Source organism: Eublepharis macularius, chromosome 7 (assembly GCF_028583425.1).
Source record: "Eublepharis macularius isolate TG4126 chromosome 7, MPM_Emac_v1.0, whole genome shotgun sequence".
In the NCBI taxonomy this organism is placed as follows: Eukaryota; Metazoa; Chordata; class Lepidosauria; order Squamata; family Eublepharidae; genus Eublepharis; species Eublepharis macularius.
In genome coordinates, this window is record NC_072796.1 from 33,925,401 (window position 1) to 33,938,194 (window position 12,794).

The 12,794-nt window shown below is 41.6% G+C and overlaps 1 protein-coding gene across 2 annotated transcripts in view; it reads left to right on the forward strand.

Annotated features, from left to right (window-relative positions):
• Nucleotides 1-12,361, forward strand: part of ZCCHC2 (zinc finger CCHC-type containing 2) — a 36,133-nt gene extending 23,772 nt beyond the window's left edge. Inside the window, exons 12-14 of one of the 2 annotated variants that reach the window (XM_054985421.1) lie at nucleotides 2,789-2,917; nucleotides 8,061-9,524; nucleotides 10,451-12,361. In XM_054985421.1, coding sequence (XP_054841396.1) covers nucleotides 2,789-2,917; nucleotides 8,061-9,524; nucleotides 10,451-10,518 — 1,661 coding nt within the window. In that variant the 3' untranslated portion in view covers nucleotides 10,519-12,361. The remainder of the gene's footprint in view (nucleotides 1-2,788; nucleotides 2,918-8,060; nucleotides 9,525-10,450) is intronic. The other variant, XM_054985422.1, reaches the window with a different exon arrangement.
• The last annotated feature ends 433 nt before the right edge of the window (nucleotides 12,362-12,794 follow it).

Consider the following 12,794-nt stretch of genomic DNA (forward strand, 5'->3'; position numbering starts at 1 on the left):
CATCTTCAGGATCATTCTAAAGTTTTAGCCAGGAAGCTAGTGGTCATCTTTCCTTCCCCACTCCCTGCTATCCCAACTGTGCAACTCTTGAGGGGCAGAATAAGCTCTCTCCTGCTCAGTTCTCTTCTGACCATTTTGATAGCAACAAATCAGGGAATTTTCCCTGAACGGGACCTGTTATCACTGAGCTCTTTAAACAGTTTTTTTTCCCTCTTGAGTTAGTTAAGAAGTCTTTCATGTTTCTTCTAGATAGGCATCTTCCCTCATTTTCTTGCACTGATGTTTTCTTCTAGTCCTGAGTGCCTGTGGCACATTTTTTTTTAAAAAAAACTGTTCTTTGAAGTGGAAGAATAGCTAATTTGATTTGTCTTGGTGAGAAACATAAGGTAGACTCTTATCTGTGTTGTCTGAAATTCTTCACGCATAACCAGATTTAGGGCATTGCTCTGGAAAAGACATCAGTAGTCAGTGCCCTGTTTGACCTGTGGTGCTTCTGGTGATGCCTGATATCAAGGAGTTACATTGTGTCCCTGCCACATTCATTCTTCCCACATTGATCCCAGGCTCATTGCACAGCCTGCTTTTGAGGGATTGTTACCTAAACAATCTCAGGTTTATCTAAACGTTCTAAATTCAGGATCAGAAATCGGTTACTTTTGCATCTACAGTAGTTTAAGAAGGAATCAGCATATAATCTTGGTGCACTGATTGTTTCTGACAGCTTGCTTTTCAGATGGTAGTTGTTGTGTAAGCAAACCTAGCCTTAGTTCCTAATCAAATCTCAACTGTACCATGCCAGTGATGGAGCTCCATTCTGGTGGTGATACTATTCTGCCCGTCTTGAACTGGTCCTTGATAGACTTGAGTTCTTACTGTATATCCCTCAGATACCCTCTCCAAGATGCAGTGTTGCTTCAAATGTTCAGATTGTAGAATGCTTTCAAAGGGGAAAAACTAATGACAAAGCCACTTTCATTTCCCCTTAGTCTGCTCTCCTTGCTGTTCCTAGTATCCTTGATAGGAAATTGTTCACCTCCTGTACATGATACAATCTTTATCCCACCACTCCTGGTGTTTGTAATTCTCAGATTACAAATGGCAAGAGTGTAGAGATAGTACTACACATCTTCCATGTGGATCTCAGTGACAACTATCTTTGGAAGGGTATCAAGATGTATGAGTAGGGCAGGTGTTCTTTTGCTGGTTCACCCTTGGGTCTGTGCATGGAGAAATTTTACTCCTGGCACTGTTACACTTTGCAGTTCATAATGTGAATCTGACAAGAACTTCCATAACGATCAACCTTTCCCCAGAGATCCCTTGAATTCTGTATGCGCACACCTTTGCAATAGTGTCTTCAGCACCACTTGATACCATAGTTCCATTTTCGGATACAGTGGCATCACTTCCTGATTAAGTGGCTTCATCATTGGTTTATAAAACAGCTACTGCAGGTTTCAAGCAACTAGCTGCTTAATACTGCAGTGGTTACCTGTGTGGCAGTATCAGTGACCACTTAAATCACAGTCCTTATAGTGCAACTTTAGCGCCTTTGATGCCAAAGCCTCCAAATGAAGCAACATCTTTTGTCATAATTTGGGCTCTAGTTAAAAAGGAATTGCACACGTCCCGGTGAGAAGGCAAATAAATTTGATAAAGAATAGAAGAAGCAGAGCTGTAAGAAGCTTTCTGCATGTTGAGGGGAAGTGGCGCCTGGTTGCAAGAAGATCTGGCTGTGGCATAATATACCCTGTATGCTTCTGACATACCTGTCTACTTCAGGATTGTCTTCTTTTGTTTTCTTTCCTGATCTGCAGAATGGGGAAGAGCAAGGTTTGCACACACTAGATGTGCAAAAGCGCTGGCCTTCTATTTGGTAGTACTCATCAATTCAGGAAGGGTTTTTTTCCCTGTACTGCATTTCTTGCTGTTCTGGATCTGGAAGATCCCTCCATCCTCCCCACATGTTGCCTTGAAAGCTGGCTGCTTCTGTTACAAGCTTGTAAAGCAACTGAATCGTTCTACCAGGGCATTCTACCATCTCCATAGATCAGTAACAAATGCCACTTTAAAAGGTAAAGCAGCTGCCTAGTGCATGCCTTCTGCCTCACCTAATTATGCACTAAACACACAGCATTTGGCAGAACAGTCCTTCATTGCCCTTTTTCTAAAGGACACCTGCAGTCTCCTCCAGGCCACTATATGTGAGACTACAGAGACCCAAAGGCATTTATACTTTAAAATTTCATAAATCATGCATTTTATGATTTATGATGATAAAGCAATAAAAATAAGCTAAGGGTTCTTAAGCTTAGGCTTCATGAGGAATTATGGCATACATTTCATTTTCCCCAAACTTCCATTTTGTTCTAGGAGAAAAAAAGTCTTTTTCCATGGCTTCAAAATTTCCAGTAAAATATGTAGGGGCAGTATACTTAAATAAAGCTGCTTTCCAGAAATTTTCAGTGAGCCACGTAGGGGCAGTATTTTAGAATAAAACTACTTTTTCCACTTTTTTTTTGGTTTCTTGTTCTGTAGGATTCAACCCATTATTTTATCCCTCTTGTTTTTGGTAGTGAAGTTGCTGTCTCACTGTAAGGGTTTTTGGTTTTGCTACGGGCTTAAACATAGGTGTATGTTAATTGTAATATGGTCATGTTAGCACTATCTGTAGAGCAGTGCACTAAGATGCGTAGGTAGTGGGTGAAAGATTGGGAAAGACACAACTTAATGCATACTGATCTTGCAGTGTTTGGCAATAACCTTGCTGATATCAAATTTCTTCTAGATTCAAATTTAGACATTACAATTGGACATGACACATGTGGAGAAACCTCTTCAGAGAGTTACAGTTCTCCTTCTAGTCCACGGCATGATGGAAGGGAAAGCTTTGAAAGTGAAGAAGAAAAAGACAGAGGTTGTATTTGTGGAGCATGTGTGTGTTTAAAATAATAATCTTGACACTCACAGATGGTGGTACACTAGGAATATGTAGAGTCTTTTGGATTGGTGTTCCTGGTAAAACATAAGTGACAGACTTCCAGAACTTTGACTATGATAAAATTAGTTTTAAAATGATGATGTCAAAATTTGGAACCTTTATGTATGTAAGGAAAGTCTCATTCTGAGATCTGCTGTCTGTGTTACTTTCAATAACCCCTCTCTCTAGCTGTGTCATTATTGTCTTCGTAAGAACTGCGTATCTTCAGAAAACGGTATGCTGCATCTAGCCCTGTCAAATTCCCATTATACTTCATGGTCTCTGCATCACGCAGATGTGGGGAATCAAGCATGTGTAGATGTGGACTGGAGGAACTTAAGAGCTACACTTAAGGAGATTTTTTGGGTGCTGGCTCCACTGATCTGGTGGTAATACATACTTGGAGAGAGCGGAGCCATGCTTCTTGTTCAGTGCTTTGCTGCAGTGAAGACATTATCACGAATTTTATCTCCATTGCTTCTTGTGAGCTAGGTTATATTCACCCGTATAAAAAGGAGAATGAGGAAGAAACCTGGTTTTTGGATGGTGGTATCTCTCTTTTTCCATCCTAAGTATCTTCTTTTCCTTTGGAACTTAGGGGGGCAAATTGTTTTTTTCCCTCCATTTTCTCCCCCTCTCTTTTTTCTTTTTTGCCTTTTTCCTACTCTTGTTTATGGCACAGAAGGCTACATTTAAGCATAGCATCTCCTATGAGGGGAAGATGCCTGGTTCAGTTTGGTTCTCTTGTCCTCCTGGAAATTTACTAATCCAGCTCAATGGAATTGACTTTTCTGTCTTCATCTTTTCTTAGAATGCTCCCTTGACACTGCTTGACTGTAATTGCTAGATAGAGGGTGCAAAACAATCACACCTGAGATTGGAATTGGTGCCAAAATGCCGTTTCTTGAGATTGTTTGTATATCTCTCCTGAATTTCCAGACCATCAGCTCCTAGCTCTGACTGAGATGGCTCAGGATCGATGTACCTGAAATCAGCCGTCTCAAGATAAGGTGCCCTTGCAGTCACAACTGTTTTCCCTGCCTGCAGTGTCTGAGAACCAAGTCCTCTCAAATCAGCAGACAAGGCTGAGACACCACCCAACAAGGCCAGATACAGTCTCAGCTTAAGTTTGAAGGTGATCCTGCTCACTTCCCTTCAGGTTGAGAGAGACGGCCCAGACTTGAACTGCTCTGAAGAGCCCTGGATTTTCCTCCCAACACCAATGGACTTCGTCTCAAAGCCAGCTTCCCCTTCTAAGGATCCAGAAGTCTACTTGAAGCAACTTCTTTGTATGGCAAATGCTTTGGGTTCCAACAACTGACCACACCAGGGGCCCACCTAGTTTTTCAGTTTCTGGACACTCCATGACATTGACTGTATTACCAGCACTTTTGCAGGTAATTAAAGACACCTAGCTGAAGCTCTCCAGAGCACTTCCTAACTGCCCTGATGGCATGCACAAGAATAATTGTTCTCTCCTCTTTAACACACCCAAACCTGAACTCCATTGTCATCAAGGCTGCCCAGTCCAAGAACAAACAGAAGGCACGTTCCTCTTCAGTGGATAGTGAGGGATGAACCATAGACAACTTGTGTTGTGAATTTTACTGTTCCGAAGCTTTGAGCCTTAAGAGAGGCCACTACACCATTTGTATGCCACACTGCTGACATCTCTGGGAAAAGAAGACACTGTTATTTGACTATCTCCCATAGGACAAATGTCCCTTTGTCTGTTACAGAGGGAGGCTCTGTGGCTTACAAAACAGCAGATCAACACTGCTTGCCACCTTTACATTGCCATGCCTGGCTGCATTCCAAGTCATTAACAGTGGAAGCCTAAACTTGCATACATGACTTTTCATTCAGAGGAGAAGGCCTTTTCAGCTCCAGAATGGTTGATGCCTTAGGAAGTCAGATCCCCCTTTCCAACCCACCCTACAGATCTAATACCTCTTGAGTTTCGTGGCCTCTGCTAAAGCTGTGACCCTGTGGGTGAAACTTCCTGTACACCCTCTCCAGCTCTGGTTCAGCAGAGCCCTCAAGTTTATACTTCATAGCCAGTCTTCAATCCTATATGTTCCTATCACGCAGTCTTCAGCTCACTGCAGTGGTCAGTGTCATCCAAGCACTTGATGAAGTTCTTCCCTTTACTTCAAGGACTCTAGATATTGCCCTAAAGAGACGCCTCATTGTGGGAATGGGGTATTCATTGTCAAGGATATCCATGGATTGCCCAAAAAGCTGCTGTCTACAACAGAACCTGGAGCAACTAGCAGTCCACAGATAAATTAATGTATTTACCTCATTCTATGCAACTGAAAGGCTTCTCTACTTAGAAAGCTCTGGCCAATGTCCACCTCACCGCTGAGAAAGCTAACTGGTGGGCTGGACAGTATGTCATGGAATCCAAGGTTCCTGTATATGTTTCCCCATCTACTTTTTCTTTCCAAAGTCATTGTCAAGGTCTCACAGGATCTGTGGCCTTACCAAACTTAGTTTCTGTTCATTCTTCATCTAACCAGAGCAGTTTTTTCTCAACCTCCCACATTTTCTGTCCCAGGATGGAGATCCTGATTCTGTACCCAGACATGGTCAAACTGAAGCTGAGCAAGTGGATGACCCAACCCACTGCTACTCCACCTCTCCTATGTCCTCCTGAATTCCTGAAGACTTTCCACAGAGCACTCTTCTGCTACCAAGTGGAAGTGCTTCTGCGTGTATTTGTTCTGTACGAGTTTGAATCTGGTACATTGTCCAGTACACTGTATACTGACTATCCTCTGTCCTTACCTGACCGAGGTCTCACTATCTTCCCTTGAAGCAGTTTCAGCACACTGTTCTGCCCTCGTAGGCCTTTCTGGTTTTGTTTTGTTAACAGCCTTTTCTTACAGATTTTCTACTCCCCGCCCTCCATTGAACCTTTGGTGTTGTCACAGTTGATGAAATGCCCATTGAACCCTTGGCATCCTGCAGCCACAATTTGGTGGTGTGGAAAACAGCTTTCCTTGTTACCATCACTGGTAACCATTGGTAACCATTACCTTGTTTACCCATCGTGCAGGTAAACTCTGTGCTCTTCAGGCTGATTCTCCATCTTCAGTTTCATCCAGATAAAGTGATCCTGCTCCCACCTTTCCTCTCCCAGCTTCCGGGAGCTCTCTTCACCTCAACCGACTCATAGTTCTGTGGCTATTCTTCAAAAATCCTTCCTCAGAAGCAGAAAGAATGCTATATGCCGTGGACATGTGCAGAATGGCAGCCTTTTATAAGGGTCCCCATCTCTTTATATGCCATAGTGGCAAGAAAAAAGGGCTCACATTCTCCACTTAATACAGAAACAAGTACACCTTGTTAAGCATCACACTTTCCTACCACGTGGCAAATCACCTGTTATCAGACTACAAAACAGGTTGCTCTACTAGAGCCATGGCAAGTTCTTTGGCTTTTGCTCAAGGCATAATCCCTTCCAGATGTCTGCAAGGTGGCAACCTGATCACAGCATGCAGCCGTTGTGCATCACTACTCATTAGACGTTAGAGCCTGAAAGGGCATAGGTTTTGGGCAAGCTGTGCCTGAACAACTTGTTTCAGTAAGACATACCTGTTGCCACATAAATTGGCTTGCTAGTTGTATTCCATCAGTGTGATGCACAGAAACCACAAAAAAGAACAGGTTGCTGACGTGTAACCGATGTTCTTTGAGTGGTCATCTGTGCAGTCACATAAACTGCCTGCCTTCCTCCACAGCAGATGTTTTCTTGGTTTGGGGAAGAAAAAACAAGGGGGAAACACAGCTTTGCACTTTTTGACTGTGCATTTTGCCACTGGGTACTCGCAGTGAGTACAGCCAGTGCTGAAAACTCTCCTTAAATTTAGCTCTAGAAGTTTCACCAGTTTGAATCTGTGGATGCTCAGTTCCCACCAGTGTGACTGCACAGATGACCACTGAAAGAACATTAGTTACAGGTAAGCAACCTGTTCCTTTCTACCCTGTTTTAAAAAGAATCATGCACCCATGTTCAGAGTGAATTAAGATGCCTTTGCTGACTCTCTAGAGCAACCGATAACTTCCTGATGTGATGGTAACAACTTTGCCATCTACCTCATATCATCTCCAGTGTTTCACTGGCTCTTATTTTTTATTAATCTTGGTTTGTTGTAGAATTATGTAAAAGGGAGTACTGAGAGGGGAAAGCAAGTAATACTAACACTTTGCTCACAGCTGAGGTTTTCCAGCTTGGATCCTGGCTGAATTGATGCAACTCTTACATCAAATTATTCAGTATTTCAGTTTTAAAGAGAACGGAGTTTGGCAGTAAAAGATTTTAATTTTTTGCTTTCAGCAATTTGTCCATAACTGTTTTGTAGATTACCCACTGGACAGACAATGCATTAGATAAGGCTCTTCAAAGCATTTAAAAAACATTTTAGTGGTTACATAACTTGCTTAATAATTTTCTTTTTGATTTTTACTTGTGGTGCAGAATTTATTACAAGTAATGTGAGTAATAGTACTTCTGATAGCTTCTTCTGCAGTTTTTGTGGTTCTTGTTCAGATACATTTTTAGCCTAGATCAGAGGTCCCTGTTACCTTTTGAGCCTGTGGGCACATTTGGAATTCTGACACAGTGTGGTGGGCGCAGCGACAAAGTGGCTGCCACAAGAGATGGAGTTGGCCACAAAATGGCTGCTACAGCTTACCCTTCAGTCTTGTGCTGTGGAAGCAGCTTTTGCAAAAGCAGTGTTTTTTAAAAATCTGCACAGCCAATCAAATCTCCAGTGGCTTATCAGAAGCCCTGCTGGGCAAAAGCCCCACCTGGCACAGTTGTGCCCATGGGACCACGTTGGGGCCCCTGGCCTAGATATATGAATACATTATCATAGAGAGTGCAGGGTATAAATACTTGAATCAGAAAAACTAGTAAGCAGCTCTAGTTGACTCAAATGACAATCTTTGACTTTTTTCTCACTGTTGTACAGTATTCCATGTGATATTACAGTTGTCTGAAGGGTGTAAACCTGGGAAATTACTTTTTAAAACTTGAATATTAATACCTTAATGATGCCTTTTTCCCCCACAGACACAGACAGTAATTCTGAAGATTCTGGGAACCAAAACGTTTTGAGGTTTACTGATTATAGCGCTGGAGATATCAATAAGTCGTCCGCACATATTTCAGTGAGTGCAGAAAATGGAAATATTGTAGAAGATCCTCTCTGTTCACAGTTTCAACATATTTCCTTCATGCCTGCCTTGCACTGTGTGGTGCACAGTGGTGCACAGAAGCCTGAGAAAGCAGTTCCACCGCGTATATCTGCTGATGGGAAAACGTTGGGAATGGTGGTTGCTGCTGGTCCCGTTGCCCTTTCTCCCGTGAGAGAGCCTGCAAACTCAGCCCCTGTTGGAATGGGCTCAGCTGGAGAGCCCGAAAAACACATCGAACTTCTGCCTTCCCCTTTCCTTCCCACCACAGTCCAGCCGGGTAGCCCTGCTTTGCACCTCGCAATACATAGAATGAAAATGTCTTCACCGCACACCTCCTCTGAAGGTTGCACAATTAGTGGACAGCAGCAGCAAACAGGGAATTTAAGCATTGGATCACCAAACACTGCCTTTATCCCAGTCCACAACCCAGGTAACTTTCCAGGATCCACGGGTTCTACTACAGACCCAATGTCAAAACCTGCATCCCATGTTGTGGGCTTAAATCAAATGGTGCCTCATGTTGAGGGAAACACTGGAGTGATCCCTCAACCTTCTAATCTAAAAGTAGTAGTTCCTGCAGCTGGTCTCTCAACAGGACTTCCACCAGCTCCTTTTACTGTGCCGGTGACTCTTCATACTACCAGTGTGTTGCCCAATCAGAGTACAACTGTGCTGAACACTGTGGCGTCAACACCACCTCCACCATCTGGTCTCTGTGCTAGTCAGGTCCAGCCTACCATTCCTCCTGCAGTACCTACCCACACACCAGGGCCTGCCCCTAGTCCAAGCCCTGCTCTAACACACAGCACTGCACAGAGTGACAGCACATCCTATATTAGTGCTGCTGGAAATACTAATGCTAATGGGACTCTGCTATCTCCGCAGCAGATGGGGTCTGGGCCTTGTGGGTCTTGTGGTCGCAGATGTAGCTGTGGTACCAATGGAAGTCTTCAAATGAACAGTTATTTTTATCATAACCCACTTCATGGACAAGTCTACAGAGTTCCACCTTTCTTCCCTCTGCCATCGCTTTGCAATGGTAGCTACCTCAACCAAGCACATCAGACTAACGGAACCCAAATTCCTTTTTACTTGCCTCGGGCCCCATATGCAAATGGGATGATGCATGACCCAGTAATGGGGAGCCAAACCAACTATGGTATGCAGCAGATGGCAGGATACGGGAGGTTCTATCCTGTGTATCCAGCTCCAAATGTAGTTGCCAATACTAATGGATCAGGGCCCAAGAAGAATGGGAATGTGTCCTGTTATAATTGTGGTGTTAGTGGGCACTATGCACAGGACTGTAAGCAGTCATCCATGGAGGCCAGTCAACAAGGTAATCATAACTCCCAACACAGTTGCTTCTGAGTTCACTTCTATTTTTGACCCTGTCCTGCTGTCCGTGGTTTGTATGACTCTGTGATTGGCTGTGATACACATGTAGTCATTCATAATAGGCCCAAATAATTACATCATCCTAATGGAACAAAGGGAATCCTAATGGAACAAAGCTGGGCCATAGCCTATCTTTAAGGAAAAAAACAAATCAGAACTATCTTAGTCCTTCTTTGGCTATTAGAAGTTGTACTGCCAAAATGTGACTCTGTATTAGTGGCAGAACCCAGAGCAGTCAAACACAACCCCCTTGGCTTTTATATTGATCGTTCACACGTGTTTTATATGTTGTGTGTTTGATCAAAGTAAAATGAGTCAACTGTACCTATGCATAACTAAATATTGTTTTCTTCCTCCTCTGTCTTGATAGATCTAAGACATTTGTTACAAAGAACGTAGATGTGCATATGTGTGAATAAGCTATTGAAGTTCAGGGGTGCCATCATTTGCAAAATTTAAAAGTTTTATCATTGCAAATGTTAAATATATTTTCTTCCCTTTGCTTCTTTGGGTGTATCTGTATCTTGTGAAATTTGACCAGGAAAATTCCAATTTGGTAGGCCTGACATTCTGAAGCTATCTGGTTTAGAGCTCGCAACTTCGGAAATTCAGTATGCCATTGAAATGAGTGGGAATATTTCAGAATTGCAAGTCTAGTGTACTCCCCTTGATGCGTATTCTGGAGAAATGTTTTAGAATGAATTCCTTTTTATTTAGACTCCTAGGTAGGCCATTCAACTTCAGAAGCCTTCTATGGGTAGTAGAATAGCATTTTTGGAGAGTATGTTCACTTTGATTCTTTGTAGCTTTTTATAATTTTATTCTACGTGTAAGCAGTGACTTAGTAAGTTCTTTTTCCTGTTCTAGGCACTTACAGATTGAGATATGCACCTCCCCCACCCCCTTCTAATGATACGTTGGATTCTGCTGACTGAAACCAAGTAAACATTGCCTACATACCAAAATGAAGGTTGGGAAATCTGGGGAATTCTTTGGATTTGAGAGATTCTTTGTGTGTGCATTTTTTATTCTGGTTCATTTTTTTTTTGTTGCTCATGAACTTCTGTTCTGATATGAAAGAAGAAAGCAGTTTTGCTCCTGGTCTAACTTGCATAAAGCATGTTGCTATCTCAGCCAATCAATCCAAGGAGCATTTGAACGAATAGACTTTTGCACTGAAGACATAACACATGCAATGTTTACTGCATTTTTTTTAAAAAAGTCATTTGACCTCTGACTACACTGGTTGAACAGCCATATGGTTGAAAGGAGAAACTGGGCCAATGCTTCCTTAAAGTCATCTTTCCCTTTTCCTCCCTTTCTCCTTATGCTGCTATGAGTCCCCCTCCCCTACACTGTTGACTCGGTCTGTGTGTCACCCTGGGACTGGATGGATGTTCAGCAGTTTAAATAGATCTTGCCCATAACTCTAGTAACTAAATTGCTCTGTTGTGAACTGATGGGGGCATTGCTTACTCTTCTTAAACCGAAAACTCTTCAACAGTGTGCGTGCATTATCTGAATAATATATACTCTTACGTGCCTAAATGAAAATACATAGGATGGGGAAGGCTTAAAATAGTGTGAACTTTAAAAACTCATTTCTGAAATAGAAATAAGTTGAACAATTTTACTTCTGTTGCAGTTTTGTGTTTATTTTTTTTTAAGCCTGTTGGTTCTGAGTCACATGGGGGGCGCTGGTGTGAATGCCTTAGTTTGTGTCCACATTTGTGATGAAAGTTGGCAGCAAGTACCTTTATACTCTAGTTTGTCAGTACAAAAGAAACATGACTTGATTTAACATTTCACTGTTAGATTATTGCAGTGTTGTATTTAGACTGTAAAATGATTTATTTCTATCTGGACAGAAATCTGTGTCTATTCTACAGAACCAAGTTGGGTATTTCTACACCAGAACCAGTTACCAAATAGTAACGTCACTTTCTTATGACAGTTTACCACTGTGTGATCATGGTATAATGTGAAAGACTCCAATGAGTGTGAAGATTGATCATGTTTGTGTCATGTCACCAAGTTTAACACTGCTGTATTTTATTTCTAAAAGCCAATATATCCTAAATTGCTTCCAGGTAATATATTTTGATTTCTTAAATGCACTGAATTTATCTGGAAGAAGACTTCTGACTGTTGAAATGAACACTGAACTACCACAATTTGTGTACCAATGGGTATTGGCATTCCTCACAATTCATAGCAGAAATTTAGATTTTACTTATTTGGAGGGTGGGTGGAATTAGACACACATGCAGTAGAGCAAAGTCCATTTTGGATTCAGTCAACTAACTGCTAAAGAAGAAAAACTTGAAAACTTGATTTACTACATTTCTTCATAGATAGCATTTATATTTATAGCACCAATATATTTTGAGATTGTGAGAATTAAAAGGGGTAGATGAGAGCTTTAATTTAAAGAAAATTAGCATAGGAAATTATTTTGGTTAAAAATATTTTATTTGCTCTGGGCATCTTGGACCATATTAAAATAAAATAACTGCTTCTGAATTTAGTGAGGGTGTTTTAAAGCACCAGTGGAATTGCATTCTGAATTACCTACCAGTTTATGGGGCTTACTTTATGATTTAAGATACTGTACTGTAAATAGGAGGTGCATTGCCTTCTCTTTATTTGTATGTTCACCATATACTTTGATATTTGAAATGTTATGTACTGGAAAGGTCACTTATATTTCTAGAACAGATTGGATTTTATGCAGCATTTTTCCTTGAATTAACAGCAATAAAAAGAAGGAAAAAAGCATGTTTGCAGATACTGTACTTAATTATTCATTGGCAGCAAGATTGCCTGTTTCTGGATGAAGGTTGAAAAATTATCTTAACCTTAGCCACCTCCCAAGAATCTAAACAAAATAACGGCCATTGGATGGAAATAGTCGCAAGTGAATTGGGAAGAGCAAAGATAACTTTGTAACTAAGCTAATGTCTAGCTCAGACCAGGCTAGAAGAGCCCTGGCAAGGAATAAGTGATGGTTAAAGCATTGCAGGTGATGCGGTATTTACTGGTATTGAGGTAGTAGCTGTTAGTGCACTGTTCTGGGTTACACAGACAGCTTCCACCCTACAGTCAGTTCACACATTTGCTTTAATCTGTGATCTGCTCATTTTCACGTTGTAATAGTGTCTAAATGCTTTCCCCATGTATGGTTTTTTAAAACTTACTGACATACTCAGCT